This window comes from Anthonomus grandis, chromosome 8, assembly GCF_022605725.1.
Source record: "Anthonomus grandis grandis chromosome 8, icAntGran1.3, whole genome shotgun sequence".
NCBI lineage: Eukaryota > Metazoa > Arthropoda > Insecta > Coleoptera > Curculionidae > Anthonomus > Anthonomus grandis.
In genome coordinates, this window is record NC_065553.1 from 15,399,593 (window position 1) to 15,420,192 (window position 20,600).

General features: G+C 31.8%; 1 protein-coding gene across 5 annotated transcripts in view; it reads left to right on the forward strand.

The window, feature by feature from the left end:
• Positions 1-20,600, forward strand: part of LOC126739261 (adenylate cyclase type 2) — a 169,617-nt gene that overhangs the window by 103,651 nt on the left and 45,366 nt on the right. For all 5 annotated transcript variants that reach the window (XM_050444854.1, XM_050444852.1, XM_050444853.1 and 2 more), the window contains exons 4-8: positions 1,519-1,688; positions 1,747-1,941; positions 3,495-3,704; positions 11,852-11,979; positions 17,963-18,121. In XM_050444854.1, the coding sequence (XP_050300811.1) occupies positions 1,519-1,688; positions 1,747-1,941; positions 3,495-3,704; positions 11,852-11,979; positions 17,963-18,121 (862 nt within the window). The remainder of the gene's footprint in view (positions 1-1,518; positions 1,689-1,746; positions 1,942-3,494; positions 3,705-11,851; positions 11,980-17,962; positions 18,122-20,600) is intronic.

A 20,600-nucleotide genomic window follows, 5' to 3' on the forward strand; every position in this document is an offset into this window, starting at 1 on the left:
CCGGCTCTTGTAAATGTTGCTTCATCTGTCCAAAATATTTGATCTGTTCCCCATTCTTGCAACTTATTTAAGTACCACCTACAGAATTGAAGCTTCACCTCACCATCCGCTGGCAATAAATCCTGGACTTTTTTCAAATGAAACGGATACAAATTATTTTTTTTAAGAACAAAGGAATGGTGAATCCTTAATGCAGCACCAATGCGGCGAGTACTTTTAGATCTATCTTCTGTAACAGCTCTCATAATCGCAGTTTCTTGTCTACAGCGTTGACCATTTTGACCACCTTCTCTAATCCGCAAACCTCGAAAGCAACCAGTTTCCCCACAGCGTCTGAACACTTCTGCAAATGTACTTCTATGGGGTTGCCGTCTATTAGGAAAACGAAGCGCATACTCCCTTGCTGCCTTCCGCGAGTTTCCATTTGCGACACCGTAAATAAATATGTGCCGATATTCAATGTTTGTGAAACTAGGCATTATTTTTTTAAGCACGTTTAAATCAAATTTTTTATTTAACTACTGTAAGTCGAAGTGAAAGTTGTTGTGTTAGGAAAGATAGATCTACAAGTACTCACTGCATTGGTGCTCAAAAGATCAAGAAATATAAAATTTGAAATTTTTTAATTTTTGTGGTTTACTTTCTTTTGCCCATGATATTGTTGTGAAAACAAATAGCTATCACAAAAGTAAGTATATTATTGAAAAGCATTAAAACTGATTGATTGAGCATTGAAAACATTAAATGCAGTAGTTTTCGCTGAAAAAAAACATGTCCCTATTTACCAAATTTTATAAAAACGACAACGAAGAAGATACCACTAATTTTGCACATTGCCTAAATGTTACATTTAACTTCTGATAACACCCGGTATAAAAAATTACTCAAAAACTTAAATATACCCATCTTATAGCAAATTTAATTCTCTTTCAGATGGAATATCTAAATTTTATGTGGTGGTAAGAATAACGGAGATATTCTTGTTTATATGAAAAAAAAACAAAGAAATTTGATAAAATCAAAAAAAATTAAATACCAGAAGAACTAACAACTTTTCGAAAAAATGTTATAGGACTTTTTTGTTGCAAATGACTTGGATATTCACCTCGTAAAGTTTGGCGGTTTTTATAGTACACATCCTATATATATATAAATTTGCTAAAAAATCTACTAAAAAAGGTTCTATATTTCTAACCTCTACTCCTTTATTCTTCAACCTCTTCAACCTATATTCCTTTATTCACAATCACATTAAGGGATTTTAATCTAAGATATGCGTAAAATATAATGTATTCAAACACTAATCAGTAAAACCAATCTAGTGTATTTGACAACAAACAATCCGGAAGCATTTCTAAGAAACTTGTAGGAACATTCTCTCAATCTTTTAAGCTTAGATGGTACTCTCGCTGAATGAGCGCTATCGGTATAGTTTGTTAAACAGACATAAAAAACCTAACATCTTTTATTTAATACGCAGTCGATGCATCAATATTTATAATATAATAATTTTTTCAGCTGGTAGACATGCTCCACTACCCCTATTCGCTTTACTAATAGTAATACACACCATGTTACCACTATCAAGGACAGTAGCTCTCGCCTTAGCTACTATAGTAACAGTAGCACATCTAGCGACCTCCATAGCCCACAGGCTTCATAGGGATGACGATGCTGACTTCTTACAGGTAATATTTATTAAAAAATTAAAAACAAAAAATTAAACTGAGAATTATTATTTTATAGCTGATCCCAGAGATTGTTATTCTGATAACGGGTAGTGCCACAGGCCTTTACTATCGCCACCTAACGGAGGAAGCACACAGGAGGACATTTGTCGGCACCAGAACTTGTATAGAATCAAGAGTCAAATTGGAATGTGAAAAGGGACAGCAGGAGCAATTATTGTTGAGTGTGATCCCGGCATATATTGCTGCTGAGGTTAGTGCTACTTATTCACTATAGTAGATTTAATTATAAATAGTGATAAGATATTAGTTTTATTATTTCAAACTAAAATGGATTTGCAAGAGACCCACATAGAGGTGTATATAGTACGCAAAATTATTATTAATTTGTCCAATTCCCAACTAAATTCTAGCCAATTGTATTAATTCCGAAGGTATCTCCCTACACTTTACATCTCAGATGAATTTGGTCTTCCAGTTTGGATTCAAAAGGACCGCCTACAATAATCAAATTAATAGAACTATAACAATTGAAATGTTTGTGAATGATATCGAAGAAATTTGCATAATAGTTTACTAAGTTCTTGATGTCAGCAGACTTTTCTGATTTACATTACATCATATTACCCCAGTTTAGCCTAATTCCTCTGTAATTAAACTATTTTAATTAATACCTTAAATTTACCTAATAAATCCTTAAATCTCACATAAATTATCTTAATTTTCTCCTAATTCCCAAGTATATCTGAATGTGTATTTTTATACATCGGAAATTTTGGAATGATTTGGTTACCCCAATAACGATTGCAGCACGATTTGTATTACATTCTTGACGAGTTATAACCTCACTCAATTCATGATATATTAAGCCGATTATGGTAAGACTTCTTTTATTGAAGAATAAAAAAATTACGACTTATTATCAAAAATTACACACAAACTATTACAAGGGAGAACAAGCATAAAGTAAATTAATAAATATTATTTTTATTATTTGATATTGATACGCTTTTATGAAAATCGTGTTTTTTTATCCATCAATTGACAATTTATTAAATAACCTATATAAAGTCTACCTATATAAACTTATAGTAGTATTAAGTATTCATTTGTAACAAAATATTGATTCTAAAAATCTTAAAACCGACGTAAACTATGATTAGAAATTGTTGACATCAAACATTTTATATCCGGACCTGTACAGCCGAATACCTGAAAATAAACGTCCAGGTCTAAATATTAGCCTGGTAAAGATTTTTACAAGTAGATTATTATATTTATAAAAAGTCCTAACTAATATAAAAGGAGTATGAGATAGCTTTTATAAAAAATATCATCAAATTCTCAATAATTTAATAAGTAAGCCTACACTAGATAGCACATCTCTTATTTGACTCTTGAGTCCTCAAAGGAGTAAAATTTCGACCAGAACAAATATTCCAAGTAAATATAAAAGTTTTTTATATCTAGTATTTAACTTATTTTACGCGAACTTTAAATAATGTTAAGTAACTCAAGCGCAAAACAAAGAAATTTTATTGTTCCTTTTTACTATGATGCTACAAGTAAAGAAATGGAATAAGTTTACATAGCAACCTATCGATTAAAAGATAAATTTATCTATCATTTTTTGGCACATTAAACATGGTGGTTTTCAGTTTCAGTGTTGCAAACACTTTAATCGACATTTCTCCACCAAACATTTTTTCCCACAGTAATACAAAATATCCCTCTTGTGCAAGAAAAAGTCATTGATTACTCACAAATTATCCTTATCGTAGCATATTTCATTAGCATCTTTTTCAGGTAAAACGCAGCATTATGCTTAAAATGGCGGATGCCTGTTCGGAACACAAAACCCAAACGTTTCATGAGATGTACGTTCAGAGGCATAACAACGTTTCGATTTTGTATGCTGACATCGTTAACTTTACCCCGTTAAGTGAGCAATTATCTGCCAGCGATTTGGTGAAGACTCTCAATGAATTGTTTGGACGATTTGATCAAATTGCACAGGTAAGTCAAGTAATTTTCTTAGTTAAACCTTGTGTCGTTGTCAGACTTGTTGATTTAGTGAACTATATTAGGTTTTGAGATAGATTGTGATTTTAATATAATTCTTCGGTTTTTCAATAAATGTTCGAACGCACATTAGTAATGCATAATGGCTTACCTTACTTCGTTGAAGTCGAGCTTGGTAGCGCTACCAGTTCGTCGTTTTTTCCATATCAGGCACTCACACTTAAGTTTAATTGAAGTCTATTAGAATTAATTCGTTAAATAATTACTGCACGAAAATTACCGGCGGTCAATATGTATAAGGCTGTTAGCGGTTAGCTGTTTTACAAAACCTACTTGCAAGTGTGTGTAGGTACTACTGCGCGTACTTCCTTCCAACTTTTTGGCAATGCATTTGGCCTACATGGTGCAAGGTCAGCAAGGTTACAATCCCACAAAATAACGTGCATATTTTCGCGAAAAAATATATTTTAAATAAATTGGTTAATTGTTAAAGAACCATCCTATGATTTTCCAATTTTAACATTCCAAAAAATAATTTTAAACAAATGTAAGTGTTATTCAATATTAATTAATCTTGGATTGATATCCAACACCTTGATTGTATGAGAATTTAATTATTTAGGATTGTACTAAGTATTTTTATGTCCTGTTCATAAAGCAGATATTCAATTGAGCGACTTCTCAACAACCGAACAGTTTGATATAAAAAAGCGTGTAAGATAAAAAAAGAAAAAGAAAAGAAAAAAGAAAGATTGTTTTTGAGTCGGTTTTAGGTAACTCGATAGCTATTAAACTGAACTGGATACATATCAATATTATTAGGTATGCAGATGATACTATACTAATCGCTCATAACGCAGAATATAAAAATCGCCAAAGTTATTCACGAATTATTAAATCACGTAAATGAAACAAGCACGAGAATAGGCCTGTAAAAAAATTAAAAAATGAAGTTTATGATTGTGCGTAAATCTGGTATTCCACAAATCTTCTTAATAATGTAGGTACATAAAAAAAATATTGAACAAGTGACGCAATTTAAGTATTTGGGATATACGTTAAATAAAAACTGGTCTCCAAAACAAGAGATTAGATGTAGAATGGAATAATCAAGAGCAACTTTCCTTAAACTGAAAAAATTCTACACAAATACAAATCTAAATTTTAAACTAAGATACAGAACTCTAAGATGTTACGTTTGGTCAGCTCTTTTGTACTATGTAGAATCCTAGGATATAAAAGCAAGTTTCATAAATAAATTGGAAGCATTCGAGATGTGGTGTTTGAGAAGGATGCTGAGAATAAAGCGGACCACATACTAAATGAAGAAGTAAGTTAATCGAAGAACCCATATAGAAAACTTAGACAAAACATCATACTTAGAACATATATAATATGAGAGGAGAATGCTATGAATTCCAGAGCATTATTTTTCGAGGTGAAATCTAAGGAGGAAAGGGGAAATAGGAAGAAAGAAACTTTAGTAGTTGCGGAATATTAGAAAATGGATAGGGATAAATAGTTTTCAAGTACTATCAGTATCAACTCCAAAATACTATCAGTAGCATAAGACAAACGCCTATACAACAATTTTCATGGCACTCAAAGAAGAAGAATAGAGTATGATTACTCCTGTTGGTAATAACAGCTCGACATCTGTTTAGCATATGCCTAATTATATTATTTTCAACATATCTCAAATTCTCGGTAAGATTTAAGTCAGGCGATTGCGCAGGCCATAAAAATACCTAAGTATTTTATTGCTTCAAAGATTTTTTAGTGATTCTTGCAATATGCAGATGTTCATTGGCGTGCAAAAGTACAAAATGTTCGCTATATTCTGTAGTGAGTCGATAAACGATCGGTTCCAGAATTTTTTCCCGATATTCGTATGCTGTTAAAAATCCTTCAATTGTTCAGTTCCGGTAGGTGTTCGCCACAGCCTCAGCTTTTTTAATTACATTGACGAATTATCAATTTAAAAAAAATGCATAATCCGTTCACGCTCTTGCCTATTTTGATGTTCTTCTTTAGCATTTTAAAGTCAGGTTCGGTAAATATCGGGGTTTCGTAATGCCTAAAGGTGAATAAAGTTTTTCTTACATCACCAATCGCTTCGAACCTCTGCCACAACCTTCCTATAGTGCTCTTGGTATAATTTACAGCGTCTGCGAAATCGTTGATGATCATACCACCCCGTATCATACCAACAGCTCGTAATTGGATACAGATTGGCGAATGAACTACTATACGCTCGATTATTTAAAATTTTATTTTAATAAGAGTCTTATGCCGATGGGAGCGGTATTTCTTGAGGCAATTTAAAAAAATATTACGCGGCATTGATATAATATTTTTCGAATGCAGGAAATTCATGTATGAAATCCGCATAGATTCGTAATTACAATTTTCCTATGCTGTGCATTGCATATTAAAAATTAAAGCTTTCTTCTTATTAAAATAAAATATAAACTTTATTTAAAAATATAATATAAGAATTATAGAAAAAACAGAAGATAACTCTAAGTAATAAACCTAAAGAGTTTGAGGTAAAATGGAATTGAAAAACTCGAAATTCGTTGGCCTACTGTTATGATGTTTAAAAAAAGTGTCCTTAAGTCCTCTAACCGCATATAGCAGTAAATCAGGGAGGAGTTGAACAACAGGAAGAACTTGGTTTAATAGCAACTCAAGGTATTTTTCGGCGTTCAAAGTGCCATCGATGAAAAATGGCCCAATAATATGGTCACCCTAAATACCAACCCAAACATTCAACAACTTCTGAGGGTACTGAGTCCGGAACTGGTTTTCCTGAGACCAGTAATGAACAATGGAAGGATTGTGCTTACCACGAACTGGAAAAGAGGACTCATCTAAAAACAAAAAATTTTCATTTGCCTTTTTCTTCATGGTTTCACAAAATGCCATTCTTCGTCACTGGTCTTCAGGATACACCTCTGAATTTTGAAATATTTAAAACGTTTGTATCCATGTTTTTTTCCAAATACTCGTCACAGTTTTATGGTGCATACCCAGTTCCTCTTCAACACTTCTGCTCGATCGTGTTGAATCCGAAACTAAAGCACTAGAAACTATTTCTTCCCGCCGTTATATCTCCTGCACTCTTTTAATATATGGTTCTTATGCTTTGATGTGACATTCTTAGAGGTAAAAGAAGTCTCAAAATTTAACACAATACTTAAAATAGTTTTAGCACAAGGAATCGGTCTATTTTCAAAAATTGCTGAGTATAAATCCCTGCATTGTACTTCCGAATTGCCTCCATAAAACCATTTAATCTAATCAAGTGAACTTTTTCGTAAGGGGTATAAAGAGCCCCAATGATAATTATTTAGACTCAACAGTTAACATGCAATTACACAGAAAAATAAGGATGATTTGAATCCACCGTGCCGCTTAGCCAGCAAAAGTAAGCGAGAAGCGGTGTTGCCATTTATAATGCCCATGTGTGGTCTTCTATTCGCCAACCTGTATTTTGCATTTATGTATTGATTATATTGCACGCACAATAAAAACAGACTTTCGCTTCAATGGCAGTAAAAATTGTACTGAAAACATTTTTCCAATTTAGCAAATATGTTTTTTTGGTGATTGATTTTTCTGGCTTTTATAAAAACGTATGACCAGCATCTTTGGGAAAATGGATGCATTTTTCGAGTTAGCAAATATGCGTTGAAGAATTTATACTATTTACTTGACATCGACAAGAATAACTTAATATGATTAATGTTATAAAAAATAATAAACACAATTTATTTTGAAAACAATTTTTTTTGTCTAATAATAAAACGGCTTTTTTTCATTATGCCCTGGACCATTTAAATGTGTTTTGTAAGGTTCAGCTAGCAGTTTTACATCTAAAATTGTCTATAAAAAGCGCTTACCGATGCGGTTTAAAGAAATGGGATGTAAGGTGTAAGCAACGATATGTTATTTTGTATAGGAGCTAAGATGTGCATGTTTAGTATTTAACACTCTTTTATCTACTTTCTTATCTTTTGTAATATTTTTCAGAAACATGAACTCTACACTGCTTTCTTCAATACGCAGCTTTATATTACCCAGTTCTCAATTTCTATTTTAGAAGTTTAAAATTGGATTTAACCCTTATATAAAAAAAATTATATTGGTAGTAAAACTCGTCCGAACGACTGTTAAAATGTGATTTTCTTTCCCAATTGCGTCGCTAACTTCCATGACTTTGAACAAGAATATTTTATCAAATTTAAAATTCCACGTCTTGGTTTTGAATGGTTATCCTATCTTTTCCTTTAAATGTAAAATCTGTCTTACTTTAATGCATCTATGAAAAATACTGTAATGTATTTTAGAATAAATTTTAATAATCATTGTGATAAATCGTTGCTTTCATGCATCGTCAATATATCGATAAAATATGGAAATACCTATAAAAAAAAATTCTCTTCGGGAAAAATGTATTTTATAAGATTTAAATTAAAAGAAAAATAAGATTAAAAAGAAACATGCTTTATTTATTAAAAATTATTTTTGTTTGTTGGTTCAGCATGTTCTTTTAAATGTATGGACACATTCCCTTATTCATTGAGTAAAAATTAATTGGACCCTTCACAATCACATTTCGTTAATGAATCTTGAAATGGCTTTATTTTTTTTTCTTAAATATATAATTTTCTATATCTTTCAATATATTATTGCATTCGTTAATGTTTGAACCTTAAATGTTGCAAAAGCTTGATACCCTTAATTCCTTGATCTCGTAATTTGTAACCTATGTTATAACTTGTTTAGAGTTAATTATATTTCTAGGTTGTGTCTTTATTTATTTTTAATGATTGGTGGATATAGGTTTAAGCTAGTCCTCGCCACTGAATTGCATACATTTTCTTGGCTATATTTGAAATTAAAAAGAAATAAACGTAGCTTATTATTATTCTTATTACTATTAAAATATATTATGCTAAGATAGATATGTTAATATGTAAAGTCCATAGGAAAACAAAACAATAATTTGTACTAGTTCCAGTTCAACAGACCTATTCATTCAGCAATTTTCTTAGTGTTTTTAGGGAGACATACTTTGATAATGATATTTAAGAAAATAACTACCAGCTCAGTCATTTCTATTGTTGGTTGCCAAAATACTTATGACTTAGCATGCAACCGAAATGCATAGATAACGCGTAAAGTAAAAGAGAGAACGACAATGCTTTATCGATTCCTCAATTACTATTTTGTGTTCCATAACAACCATGGTAGCTTTATGCATCTAGACAGGAATCTTTCCCTTGAGTTAAATAAATTTGTTTACAAAACATACTCCTATTCGTATTCCTAATAAAATTTGCATGAAGCATATTTGCAGGATTAAATTAGACAATGCGAGGTAAAACTTTGCCACGGACCGGACCTCGGAAAACTCAATTTCCAACTCTATCTCAGATTTTAATAAACACCTTAATTTTAAAGCGGGATTTTCGCACAGTCCTCGTTTACTCTTATAGTTCGAAGGCATGTTTTTTTCCATAAATTTTTAAAAAGCCTGGGCGTAATTTCTTTTTTGTTCAGTGTATATTTGGGATTAATTAATGTTTGACGATAATTTTAAATGGACAAATATTTGACTTTTATTAAAATTCAATAAAGGAAGGCGAAGTAAAGTTCAAGTACAACCGAAGTTAAGGCTTTTATAGAGTATATGAGTAATTTTATAACAATCGTTTTCTTTTAATACAATTTTAGGAATAACTGTTTTTGATGTAAGTACATCGATATAAATTATTCTGTCCTAAAAGTGCTCTTTTTAGTTCAATCTTAAATTAAAATTATGCATTTCTGGAGTATAATAGCTAAACGCCCCCTTTCCTATGTTGCGTAGGCTTTAAAACAGTTGTGTAGAGATGCAATTTCAAAGCAGATACCCCTTTTACCTTAATATAGCTGACTAAGACTCATTATTCCATGATTCAGTTTGGAATGTGTCGTTTCCAATTTACTTTGTACATTTGGAATACCTATTGAACATCTGTTAAAAGCACAAAATCTAAAAATACCATCATGTTTTATCTTATGAATTAAAGAAAAAGTGTTTTGATGTTTATCAAAATATAGTGAGACAAAATTAAAATGGATATTTTAAGGTACCCAGATTGTGCTTAAAATTGACGCCCGTGCTTCTGCGATTATACAGGGTGATTCAAAATTGAGTGCAAAAATTTCAAGGGCGTATTAACCAGCCAAAAATAAGAAGTTTTTTTCATAAAAACGTATGTCCTTGTTTCGTTTTGTAGATACACAGTGTAAAAGTTTTTTATTTTATTTTTTTTCTTTGTTAGGAAAAACTGTTTTTGTATGTATCTGTTACTTAGGCTAAGTTAAATTTAAAAAAAAACTAAATGAATCATTCAATAATCGATGCGAATTTATTATTTGTTTTAATAGGGCCGGGCACAGATTTTGATTTTTTTTTCTTAATCTAAAAAAAAATTAAATTCTCAAAAAAGCGGTGGTGTACCATAATTTTACCTGTAAGTATCAAGTAGGTAGCCCCCTGAAACGCCACTGGAATTAATAAATTTATTTTATTCCCACCAAAGGAGGGCCTTTATAACGACAAATAGGCCTACCAAATTTTATTTAAATCGACTGAAAGGATTTTGAATAATTGATAAAAAACCGATTTAATTAAAAAACTTTTACACTCTGTATCTAGAAACGAAGCAAGTTAGGACATACATTTATATGAAGAAAATATCTTATTTTTGGCTGGTAAATATGCCCTTGAAATCTTTGCACTCATTTTTAAATCACCCTATATACAGGAAGCTATTACAAGTTGAAAAGTAAGAGTCAAAGTCAGTATCCTACTTTGTTGCTTTTTGTCTAGAGGGTTCCGAATAATCGCATTTCAAAGTTTCAAAAATAATTAAACTTGCCTGCATTGAGATCTTGGTTTTCAGGTTACAGTTTACACAAAAATATTGCATTAGGTCATATGGATAATCGTATCAGCATTTGGATATCTTTTATTAAATGCATAGAGTGTGATAATGGTTTATTAGAAAGAACCGACATTATTTTTATTTGTAGAAAAGTTGAAAAGTGTTTGTACTATAAGTATACCTTAACTCCAAGACTCAAAAACATAAAAAAACATGTTATGGGCTATGGCATTCTCACTTATTTCATCAGCCCACCCCAACCTCTCAATCCGTTGTGTACAATGGTCGAAATAAAGAAATTGCTTAAAAATGCGGACAAAATGAAATTATTGTCAGCTATGATTTGGGTATAGCAAATTAAGCATTGGCCAATCAATTAGACCATATTTGACAAAGTTTTTGTTAATCTTGAAGCATTTCATTTGAATAAACCCTTTTTTAAGGTTTCGGGAAATCCATAGACGGATCAGGAATTTGAAGATATAGTCATTCCCGATGAAAACCTGTTTCAACTTTTTGCAACCAATCCTGATATTATAAATAAATTAATTTGTTCCAACTTGCACATTCTCACTATACCTGGTGACACAGAAAAAAGGGAACACTTATTAACTTTTTTATTTTTCAACATAAACAAATTAAATTTGGTATATCGATAGAATAGTTATAAGAGCATCTTTTGACGTATTCTATTATTTACCATCAGTTCTGGTTTAACCGGAAGAGACACTAACTTTCTTATTTTAAATGGGACACTTGGCTCATTATTGTGTATTACGATAGAAAAACATATTCTGAAAACAATCATACTCTATTTCCTACTTTTTGTTTTATACTCATAGAAAAATTTTTTTTTTTCATTTTAAAATAGGGTGCTATAAATACGTTGAAAGTTTTAATTTTTAATCAAGTAATCACGTAAAAATAGTTATATCATTTTATAAAATTCTTATTGGTGACTCGTTATTTGTTACATTAAGTGCTATATTTTCCAATATGAACGATTTACTGAGGATTATATTTCTCATTTGATGACAATCTGAAAAAGGAACTAAATAATTTTTAAATTGCTTATGTATGCATAATCTTCCACTTTTGCTATTCTTTAACTGTCAGTTATTTCGGTATCTTTTAAAAATCCATCAATGAAACATTTGGGCAATGTAGGATAAAATCCATCAAATGTATATTTTGTTCTAGGACAACCAATGCATGCGAATAAAAATCCTAGGCGACTGCTACTACTGCGTCTCGGGTCTTCCAATATCCCGACCGAACCACGCTTACAATTGCGTTAACATGGGCCTCCAAATGATAGAAGCTATTAGGTAAGTGACCGGACAATTTTCGATTGAGTTACGATCAGATTTATCCCCCCTGGTAACTTGCCACGGTTAAAGCCACTGAACCAAGGTTTAATGTGGACTTGACCAAACAGATTTCGGGATTAACGAGGAAATTTATGACGTTTTTAAGGGGTATTTTTGGTTTAACGTTCACGATCGGGTAGAGTTACGATGTACTTTCAGATGTAGTTATAGTCGGAATTATTTTTAATTAAAAATAAACAGACTGACAAGTGATAGAAGTTATTCTAAGCATGATGTTTTGAAAGACCTGTAAACATTCCAGGATTATTACGGAATTATTCTAGTGTGAGTAATTTAAATATGCCTGATATACGGATTTGATAACCATAGACGTATTTAACGCATCCATACAGTTTTTCTGTGAGTTTGTAAATGATAAACATAATTTTTTTTATTTGGCAATATAAAAAAAATTACTATGACTACGAGCACGTATAATAAATCACAGTTTTTACATAGATGAAGGACGTTATTGTATTAATATAAAAATATAATTTGAAATTTTAATTATTCTCATAGTTTTTGTATTATTTTGGTCTTATTTTTCAATTTAAGTTGATTTAGGGTTCTGCTTATATTTAACTTCGAGAAAATGCAGAACGACCGAGTTTCGTGACATTTTAATCAGTTTTGTTATTTACCTTGGAAACAATTATTCTGGAATTAATCTGCAAACACTATTAAGTAAATGCCTTTCACCAGAAATCAGGCTAAATTTTTTGGACATGTGTATATATAACGGAAGATTTGTAAGAAATTTCGATAACTTTTAAGCCGTCTACATATGCTCACGGAGGACGAAATGGTATTTCGTTTGTCAGCGTACTATAAAGAAGCGTACATCTTCAATTTTAACGTCTTTGAATTCCGAGTAAATACTTATTTTAGATACAGATGTCAGCAAAGTTGGAATTGTAGCCGTTTTTCACCAAAGTGATGCTTATTTCACTAAAATTATTAAAACACTAAAGTTATTAAAACCTGAAAGAAACTATTGTATGACCAGGCGAGAGCTATTGGCAGTAGTAAAAGCTGTTGAACGTGGAAACGATAGCCGAGATATGGCATTTTTGATGCCCATTTTTGGCCTCAAAAACGGACGTCGAAAACGACTTTTTCAGGATTTTCAAAGTGCTCTCATTCCCTTAGTTCTGCTCGGATCCTGTTATAACCCGGTGTTTTCGTAATCTAGGTGACCCAAATAAGACGCTGGTATACTTAGTTTGATTTCGAAAAAAATCAATTTTTGGTGAAAAAATTCGATACGGGGGGGTATACCCGAAAAATGAAGAAACCCAAACTTTGAAGATCGATATCTCGGCTTCTATGGGAGCTATCGGGAAAATTCCAACGGTTTTGTCTTAGTTTCGTCATTCTGAATCCAACGAGACTATTCGCAAGGTCGTAGCTTTTACGATAGCCGAAATATGGCATTTTTGATGCCCATTTTTGGCCTCAAAAACGGACGTCGAAAACGACTTTTTCAGGATTTTCAAAGTGCTCTCATTCCCTTAGTTCTGCTCGGATCCTGTTATAACCCGGTGTTTTCGTAATCTAGGTGACCCAAATAAGACGCTGGTATACTTAGTTTGATTTCGAAAAAAATCAATTTTTGGTGAAAAAATTCGATACGGTGGGGTATACCCGAAAAATGAAAAAACCCAAACTTTGAAGGTCGATATCTCAGCTTCTATGGGAGCTATCGGGAAAATTCCAACGGTTTTGTCTTAGTTTCGTCATTCTGAATCCAACGAGACCATCCGCATTTCTGAAAGACAAATATTAAAGTGGCTTTAACGGCTACAAGAGTAGCACTTTAAAATCGAACATAGGGAAGACGAACATCATTGGTGAGTGGGACGCAGCTAGTATAAACCAGGATTAGTATGATAATTCAGTGTTTAACCTTATTTGAAATTTTATTCATTTCCATCTCACCCTTCATACCAAAAAGGAGCTTTAAGTCGCAAGTATTACAACAAATATGCTCGTTGTTTGGAACCAATAAGAGCCGTACAACTCTCATACACCCTCAGTCTGATGAAATTGTTGAAAGTCCTAATCGCACTTTTGAAGCTTTTTGAGAATTGTGGTAAACTCTAAGCAAACTAACTGAGATACCTGTATACCTTGGGTGCTGAATTTCGTTCTCCTCTGGATATGATTACTGGGAGGCAAAGCTGAAAAGGTATGTCGATAATTTACAAAAGCGTTTGTAAATGGTCCATGAAGAGACAGGGAATAAACTTCACCTAGAATTAAATAGTCTTATTACATAAAGGCAAATTCTAACAGTTTTAATCCTGGAGACAGAGTCTGGTTATATAATGTACAAAGGACGAAAGTAAGCTCCAGAAGGAAAGGTTTAGTTCATGTGTTTCACCAGATCCAGTGATGTCTGATAACGAAGATGAAAACTGTAAACATCGTCAGGTGTTTTATTATTGTTTATCATTACAGTATAGAACATCAACACCTAGAGGGTGATATTGATTGATCAAACTTGAGAAGGGAGCGTTATAAAAATGTAAATACGTTAATTATTCTTATAGTTTTTGTACGATTTTGCTCTTATTTGGTTACGTTTATTTAAAGTTCTACCTTCGTTCAGTTTATTATTTTCACCTATAGGGTCTAGTTTTTAGCAGCGCATTCTTATGAGGATTCTATTTGAGCTCCAATTTCCTAGTAGCTTAAATTTTCTGAATTTGTTATACTTGCCTACTTTGACTGTCAGTATTCTCTTAAAATTATTGATCCCAAAAACAATGTTAAAACTTCTAAATATTTTCAAATTGTACCGTTATAATCAGTCTTTAAAAATTCGGTTCCTGCATTTCGTGTTAAATAATAATAATTTTAATCAATTTTGCAATTAATTGAGTTTCAGTGCTAGTCAGATGAAAATTTTGTAATTTGCGGTTTCAATAAAGAGAGTGTGCTTCTAACATAAAATGGATTCCTGGAGGAAAGGAGTGTGTTCCTGAGTTACCTTAAATTTTATGTTGAATTTTAAGCTTGATTATCCAAAGATAACGAGCTATTGTCAAATGAGACATAATAATTGACCTCGGATAATATTTATTGAAGATCATAATAATATATTATGCTTATCACATGTTTAAGCCAGATTACGTAAGAAAAATATAATTTAAAGATTATTTCGGTGACGACCAAATAATGAAATGCGAAGAAGACAAGAAAAAGTGAGAAAATTCAATATTTTTCTTATTTTGTTTCATATTAACTCAATATCCAATCCATCCGTGTTGAATTCGTACTTATCTTATATAATTAAGACGTAAGGAATATATAACTTGAAGATCATTTATGTAGTAAGACAAGAAACTATTTAGGATTAATTTATTTTGAATGGACCAGTTGTGAATAGTAAAAGAACAGATTCTGAATTTATATTATCGGCACAATTTGTTTAATCAAAAAAAATCAAGATACGAAGTCTTCACTTATTCTGTAATATAGTTTTTGTGATATTTAATGTAATTTCAGATATTAATAATAAATGTTTGAGCCCTATTAACTAAATACGATTAAACCAATTTATGGCATTGCGCCTTGTGCATATATTGCAGCCTTGCATAACAATAATTTATGACTTAATGCATTTACAACTGAAATATTTAATTTGTATAAATAGGAATAAATATCCATAATCAAATGATGGATATTATACGTTATGAATCAAATTTAAAGACGTAAGAAATTTAAAAAAATTTAAAAAATTCTACGTAAGAAAAACTGAATTCTACGATTAGCCAGACTGTGATGAAGTGGTGAGGACATAAAAATGTGAAATTAAATAGCATTTCAAATGTATGATTAGAAATAATTATAGCCCATCCTATACTCCAGTAATACTAAAAGATCTAGTAGTAAAGTTAATAATAAGAATCTTCAGTCAGTAAACGAAAAGTGAGAATATTTAATAGAGACAAAAGAACCTAACTTTTTCCTTGAAACGCTATTCTTTTATTAGTAGTTGTAATACTATCTCGCCGCATCTTGCCGACATTAATTATTCATAATTTACACTTCCTTTCATATAAATCCTTCCTCCTTCAGAATCTTAACGAATATCTTACCGAAAACCATATCAAAGAGAAAATTAACACACATTACACACAAGTGCAAAAGCTTTGGCAAACCACTTAATAAGGTAGCTTAATATTCAAAAAATATGACTTTTCTTTAAAAAAAATCAAGCTATTATCATACGAAAATTCGTGCAGAAAATGCACCCCGTGTGCGATATTCACTTCGGGATTTTAGGCACACATAAGAAAGCGGGGAGCAGAGCGCAACAGCGACAGCAAGCAGATTATAAAAATATGCACCAAATGTTTAATTTTAAAACAAGAAGAGAAAAAATACATTAGGTAACTACACAGATATGAGAGGATGCTTCTGTTTAAATATATAAATGAAATAGGTACTCCGAATTTTTTTAATATAAATCTTTCCTATTAAAAAAATTACTTATTTATAATCCTTAAAATAATCCTATTTCACAAAATTTTATATAAGTAGACAGCTTGTTATATAGAATTGGTTCATAATAAGATATAAATCGTTGGGTTACTTTATTATGCGGAAAAGTAACTTCTTCTTTCTTTTTTCGTAAAAGTCTTTTAGTCACTAACCTCGCCTGCGTCATAATTTATAAATATTGTGATATTAATAAAGTAATGTTAATAAGTTTATAGTTACAAACATGCAACTCTAGCTACTCCAATGAAAAATTCTATTAAAGGATAGTTAAGTAGACAAGTTTTCAATTTAGGCCTGACTCAATTGTTTTTTTTATGATAATTTAAAACTGTTTTGAACAAATTTCGACTTGACTAATTTTTATTCTTATCTTCAAACAATTGCAAGTATTCGTTTTATTACAATTTTTACCTATCATGGATAAAAATGTACTTTACATTTGATTGGTATGTAGATGTGACAGAGAAAGTCATAAAATATGTTTTTCTGAAATTCAAACTTAGTAAATTATATCGTAGTAATGAATGCATTTTAGTGAGTCCCATCTTCACCCAGTTGGTCTCTGTCTATATATCTTCTGTAAGTAACAGAGTATCATCATTTGCGTATAGCTCAATAATACGGTTTTCCAAAATATTACCAATACCACTGAGAGTATTATTTACTGTAATAAGCTGTATCCTTTCAGTCCGACAGTTTTTTAGGTTTAAGCCATCCCTTATACCCATATTCTTCAATCTCTCAAAAAATACTGAGTGTAACCGTGTCAAACGCCTTTGACAAATCAATGTTGATATTATCAATTAAATCAAAAACAGCATCTTTCATACTTTTCTGGTCATGTTGTTTTTGATATATATGAGGTTTGAGAAAATGCAATAATCTATTTTCGCTTTCAAGGAAATTTTCTTTTTTTTTGTGTGAGTTAAATAATGGAGTGACAATTGACGTTTTCAAGACGTTCTAAAATGTAAAAATTAATAATAATTTTTTTATTTAAAGGTGGTGATTTCTTATCTTCACCCGAAACTGAATTACGTTTTAATGAATGTATTTAAATTTAAATTGAAATTAGTTTATTTACCACATGTGTCAAACTACCAAGGTGTATAAACAAAAAAATAGATAATAAATATACAAATATAGCCAACAGAACCACTAAATTAGACACTGGAAATGATAAATTTGTGAGCCTCATTATTTTGTATGGGATGTAAAAAAATATGTTTGTTTTTTCTTTAAAATAATGGTCTCTTTCAATATTACTCTGTATTTTTATCAACGTATTAAAAAAATCCTTAAACATTGTGGCTGTAAAATAAATTATATTGTTTTATAGATTAATTCTTTTGTTTATTTGTGGATTTATTTAATACACTCTATTTTTCTATGGTTCCAATATAGTATATAAACATTCTGTTTTTTTTTCCAGATTTGTTCGTGAAGCAACTGGATTCAACGTTGACATGAGAATTGGCATCCACACAGGCAACGTCCTTTGTGGTGTCCTTGGACTAAGAAAATGGCAGTTTGACGTTTGGAGCGATGACGTCACCCTTGCCAATCATATGGAAAGTGGAGGCATAGCCGGGTGAGCAATTAAATTTGACATTTATCAAGATCTACGACAAATTAATAAAAATAAACTTTAGTATAGTTCAATGCTCACAGGGCAGCTTTTTGGGTACTGCATCGATGATGATGAAAGATTGAAAATTTGTTAATGTGGCAAGGTTATTTACTTAGGTACCGTAACAAAAATTTTACGTGAAAATCCAAGCATATTTTATGTAGGGTATTGTAGCCTCAATAGAAGGTAAGGTCGAAAATATTCAACCAATTTAATTATACACTTCATTGTGAAAACAAGATAAATCACGACTACTAGAGATTTTTATTTTGATAGTATTTAATGACAGCCATTAAAATCTTGCGCTGATATTATGAATTTTACTTTCACATCGGCGATGTGGCGCCTTATATACTCGGCAGAACGCTGTTTCGGAAGCTTCTCGTCAATCTTCGAGATATTGTGCGGTGTGCAATTTATGTGTTACACCGAGAATCAGTTGGTTTCTCGCTGTTTACAATATCGTTACACTGCCCTCTCCTTAACCCCATTTCGTTCCAAAATGATTCCGAGGATGGTGGATATGAATATGTGTAAAAGATTCTCCTCTGTACGAATAGACCTCTTGTAGCAATAACGATTAACAGTTTTCTCTAGAGAACGGCATTGGGTATACCAGCACATTAAAACTTTACAACACGCCTGTACACTTAAAGACCATTTCTAACAGACCAAGAATCATCCTTTAGTTGAGGCTATCGAGTCCGCAGGCGAGTTGGGAACTGCTAGACTACTCAGATCAACAGGAGGAGTGTTCCTCATATAGAGAACACGAAGCGTTCTTATATATTGGCTTCTAGTATGACGCCTCTTTGGTAATCAGGTACTATCTTGAGTGCTTGCGCAACTTTGGAGTTAGACCGACGCACCTCTTGAATTTTTCTGAATTTTTTACAAAAAACTTCAGCTAGTCCTCCAGACCTTGTACAGAGAATTACACAATATGTCTCAGCTGGAGCAGTAACAATTCTTTCTTTGCCCGTACGCCGTGACTCTTTTGGCTATTAGACTGAACTGATAGAAACGTATCATTCATTTTTCTCTAAGAGACCAAACGAAAACAAAAACAAAGGTAAGGACACAAAGTCATGGTCTCATCCAATTTTTATATCAACTCTCTAAGTACAATAGAACAGAAATTGTCCCCCAAAAGCAAAATTTTTCACTTGAAAAAAACCAAATTTGGCCAAAATTTTCACTTTTTTTGGAGTCGGTCCTTGAAACTTTCCAGATTATTATAATTAATAATTTCCTTACTGACAATTTTCAAATCAACTCTCTAAGTACAATAGAACAGAAATAGTACCCCAAAAGCAACATTTTTCACCTGAAAAAAACCAAATTTGGCAAAAATTTTCACTTTTTTGCGGGGTAGGTCCTTGAAACTTTCCAGATTATTATAATTAATGATTTCCTTACTGGTAGTTTTTAAATCAACTCTCTAAGTACAATAGAACAGAAATTGTCCCCCAAAAGCAAAATTTTTCTCCTGAAAAAAACCAAATTTGAACTGAACTGAGGCTATGAATTTATCGAATGTCAAATCCGGCTCTTGCCTTACCAACTCTTGATCCAAGTTCCAGAGTTATTACCCTTACAGCAAAATAACCCTAAGAAACCTCTTTTTTCACACTTATAAGGTTTAGTTTACATTTAAGATTCTTGTCTAATATGAGGCCAAGAAATTTAATTGTAAGGTCTCCAACTGCTACATCCTCAACACTTTGATTAAAGGTTTGAATTGAACCACTCTTAAGTCCCGAAATCAGCAAAAAAAGTGACTTTCCTTGAATGTTAAGGTATCATTGACATAAAGCAAACACATTATTATCAAGACCGATCCCTATGAGTACCCCAACCTATTGAACCATATTCACAATGTAAAGATCCAACGTAAATGCACTGCTTACAGTCTTTTAAGTAAGAGATAAACCAAGGCAAGGCAATGCACTTTATGTCATATAGCTCTAGCTTTCGCAGCCGAATCTGATGGCTTACACAATCAAAAGCCTTTGATTTATTGTAAAAGAGCCACCACCGTTAATGTGACAATACGATTCGAAAATAAAGTTGTAAATGACATGGTCTATACTTCGTTTATCTTGAAAACCAAATTGGGATTTGCTGAGGATGTTGTTTAATCTCAGAAAAATCATCAAGCAAGATTTGACCAACTTCTCCAACAATTTGGATAACGTTGATAAGAGGCAAATAGGTCTAAGGTTGACAGGCTTCTCAGAGTTTCCACCTTTATAGATAGGAATAACTGTTGCTAAATTTAAACGATATGGAAATACAGTACCCAATGTCGAAGATGAATTGATCAATTCTACTAGAATTACGATTAACGGGACTATACTGTAATACCGTTTCATCACAAACGATAACATAAAATTTTAAGTTTAAAATTTTAGTTAGCTTAAAATTTTATTTAGAATTT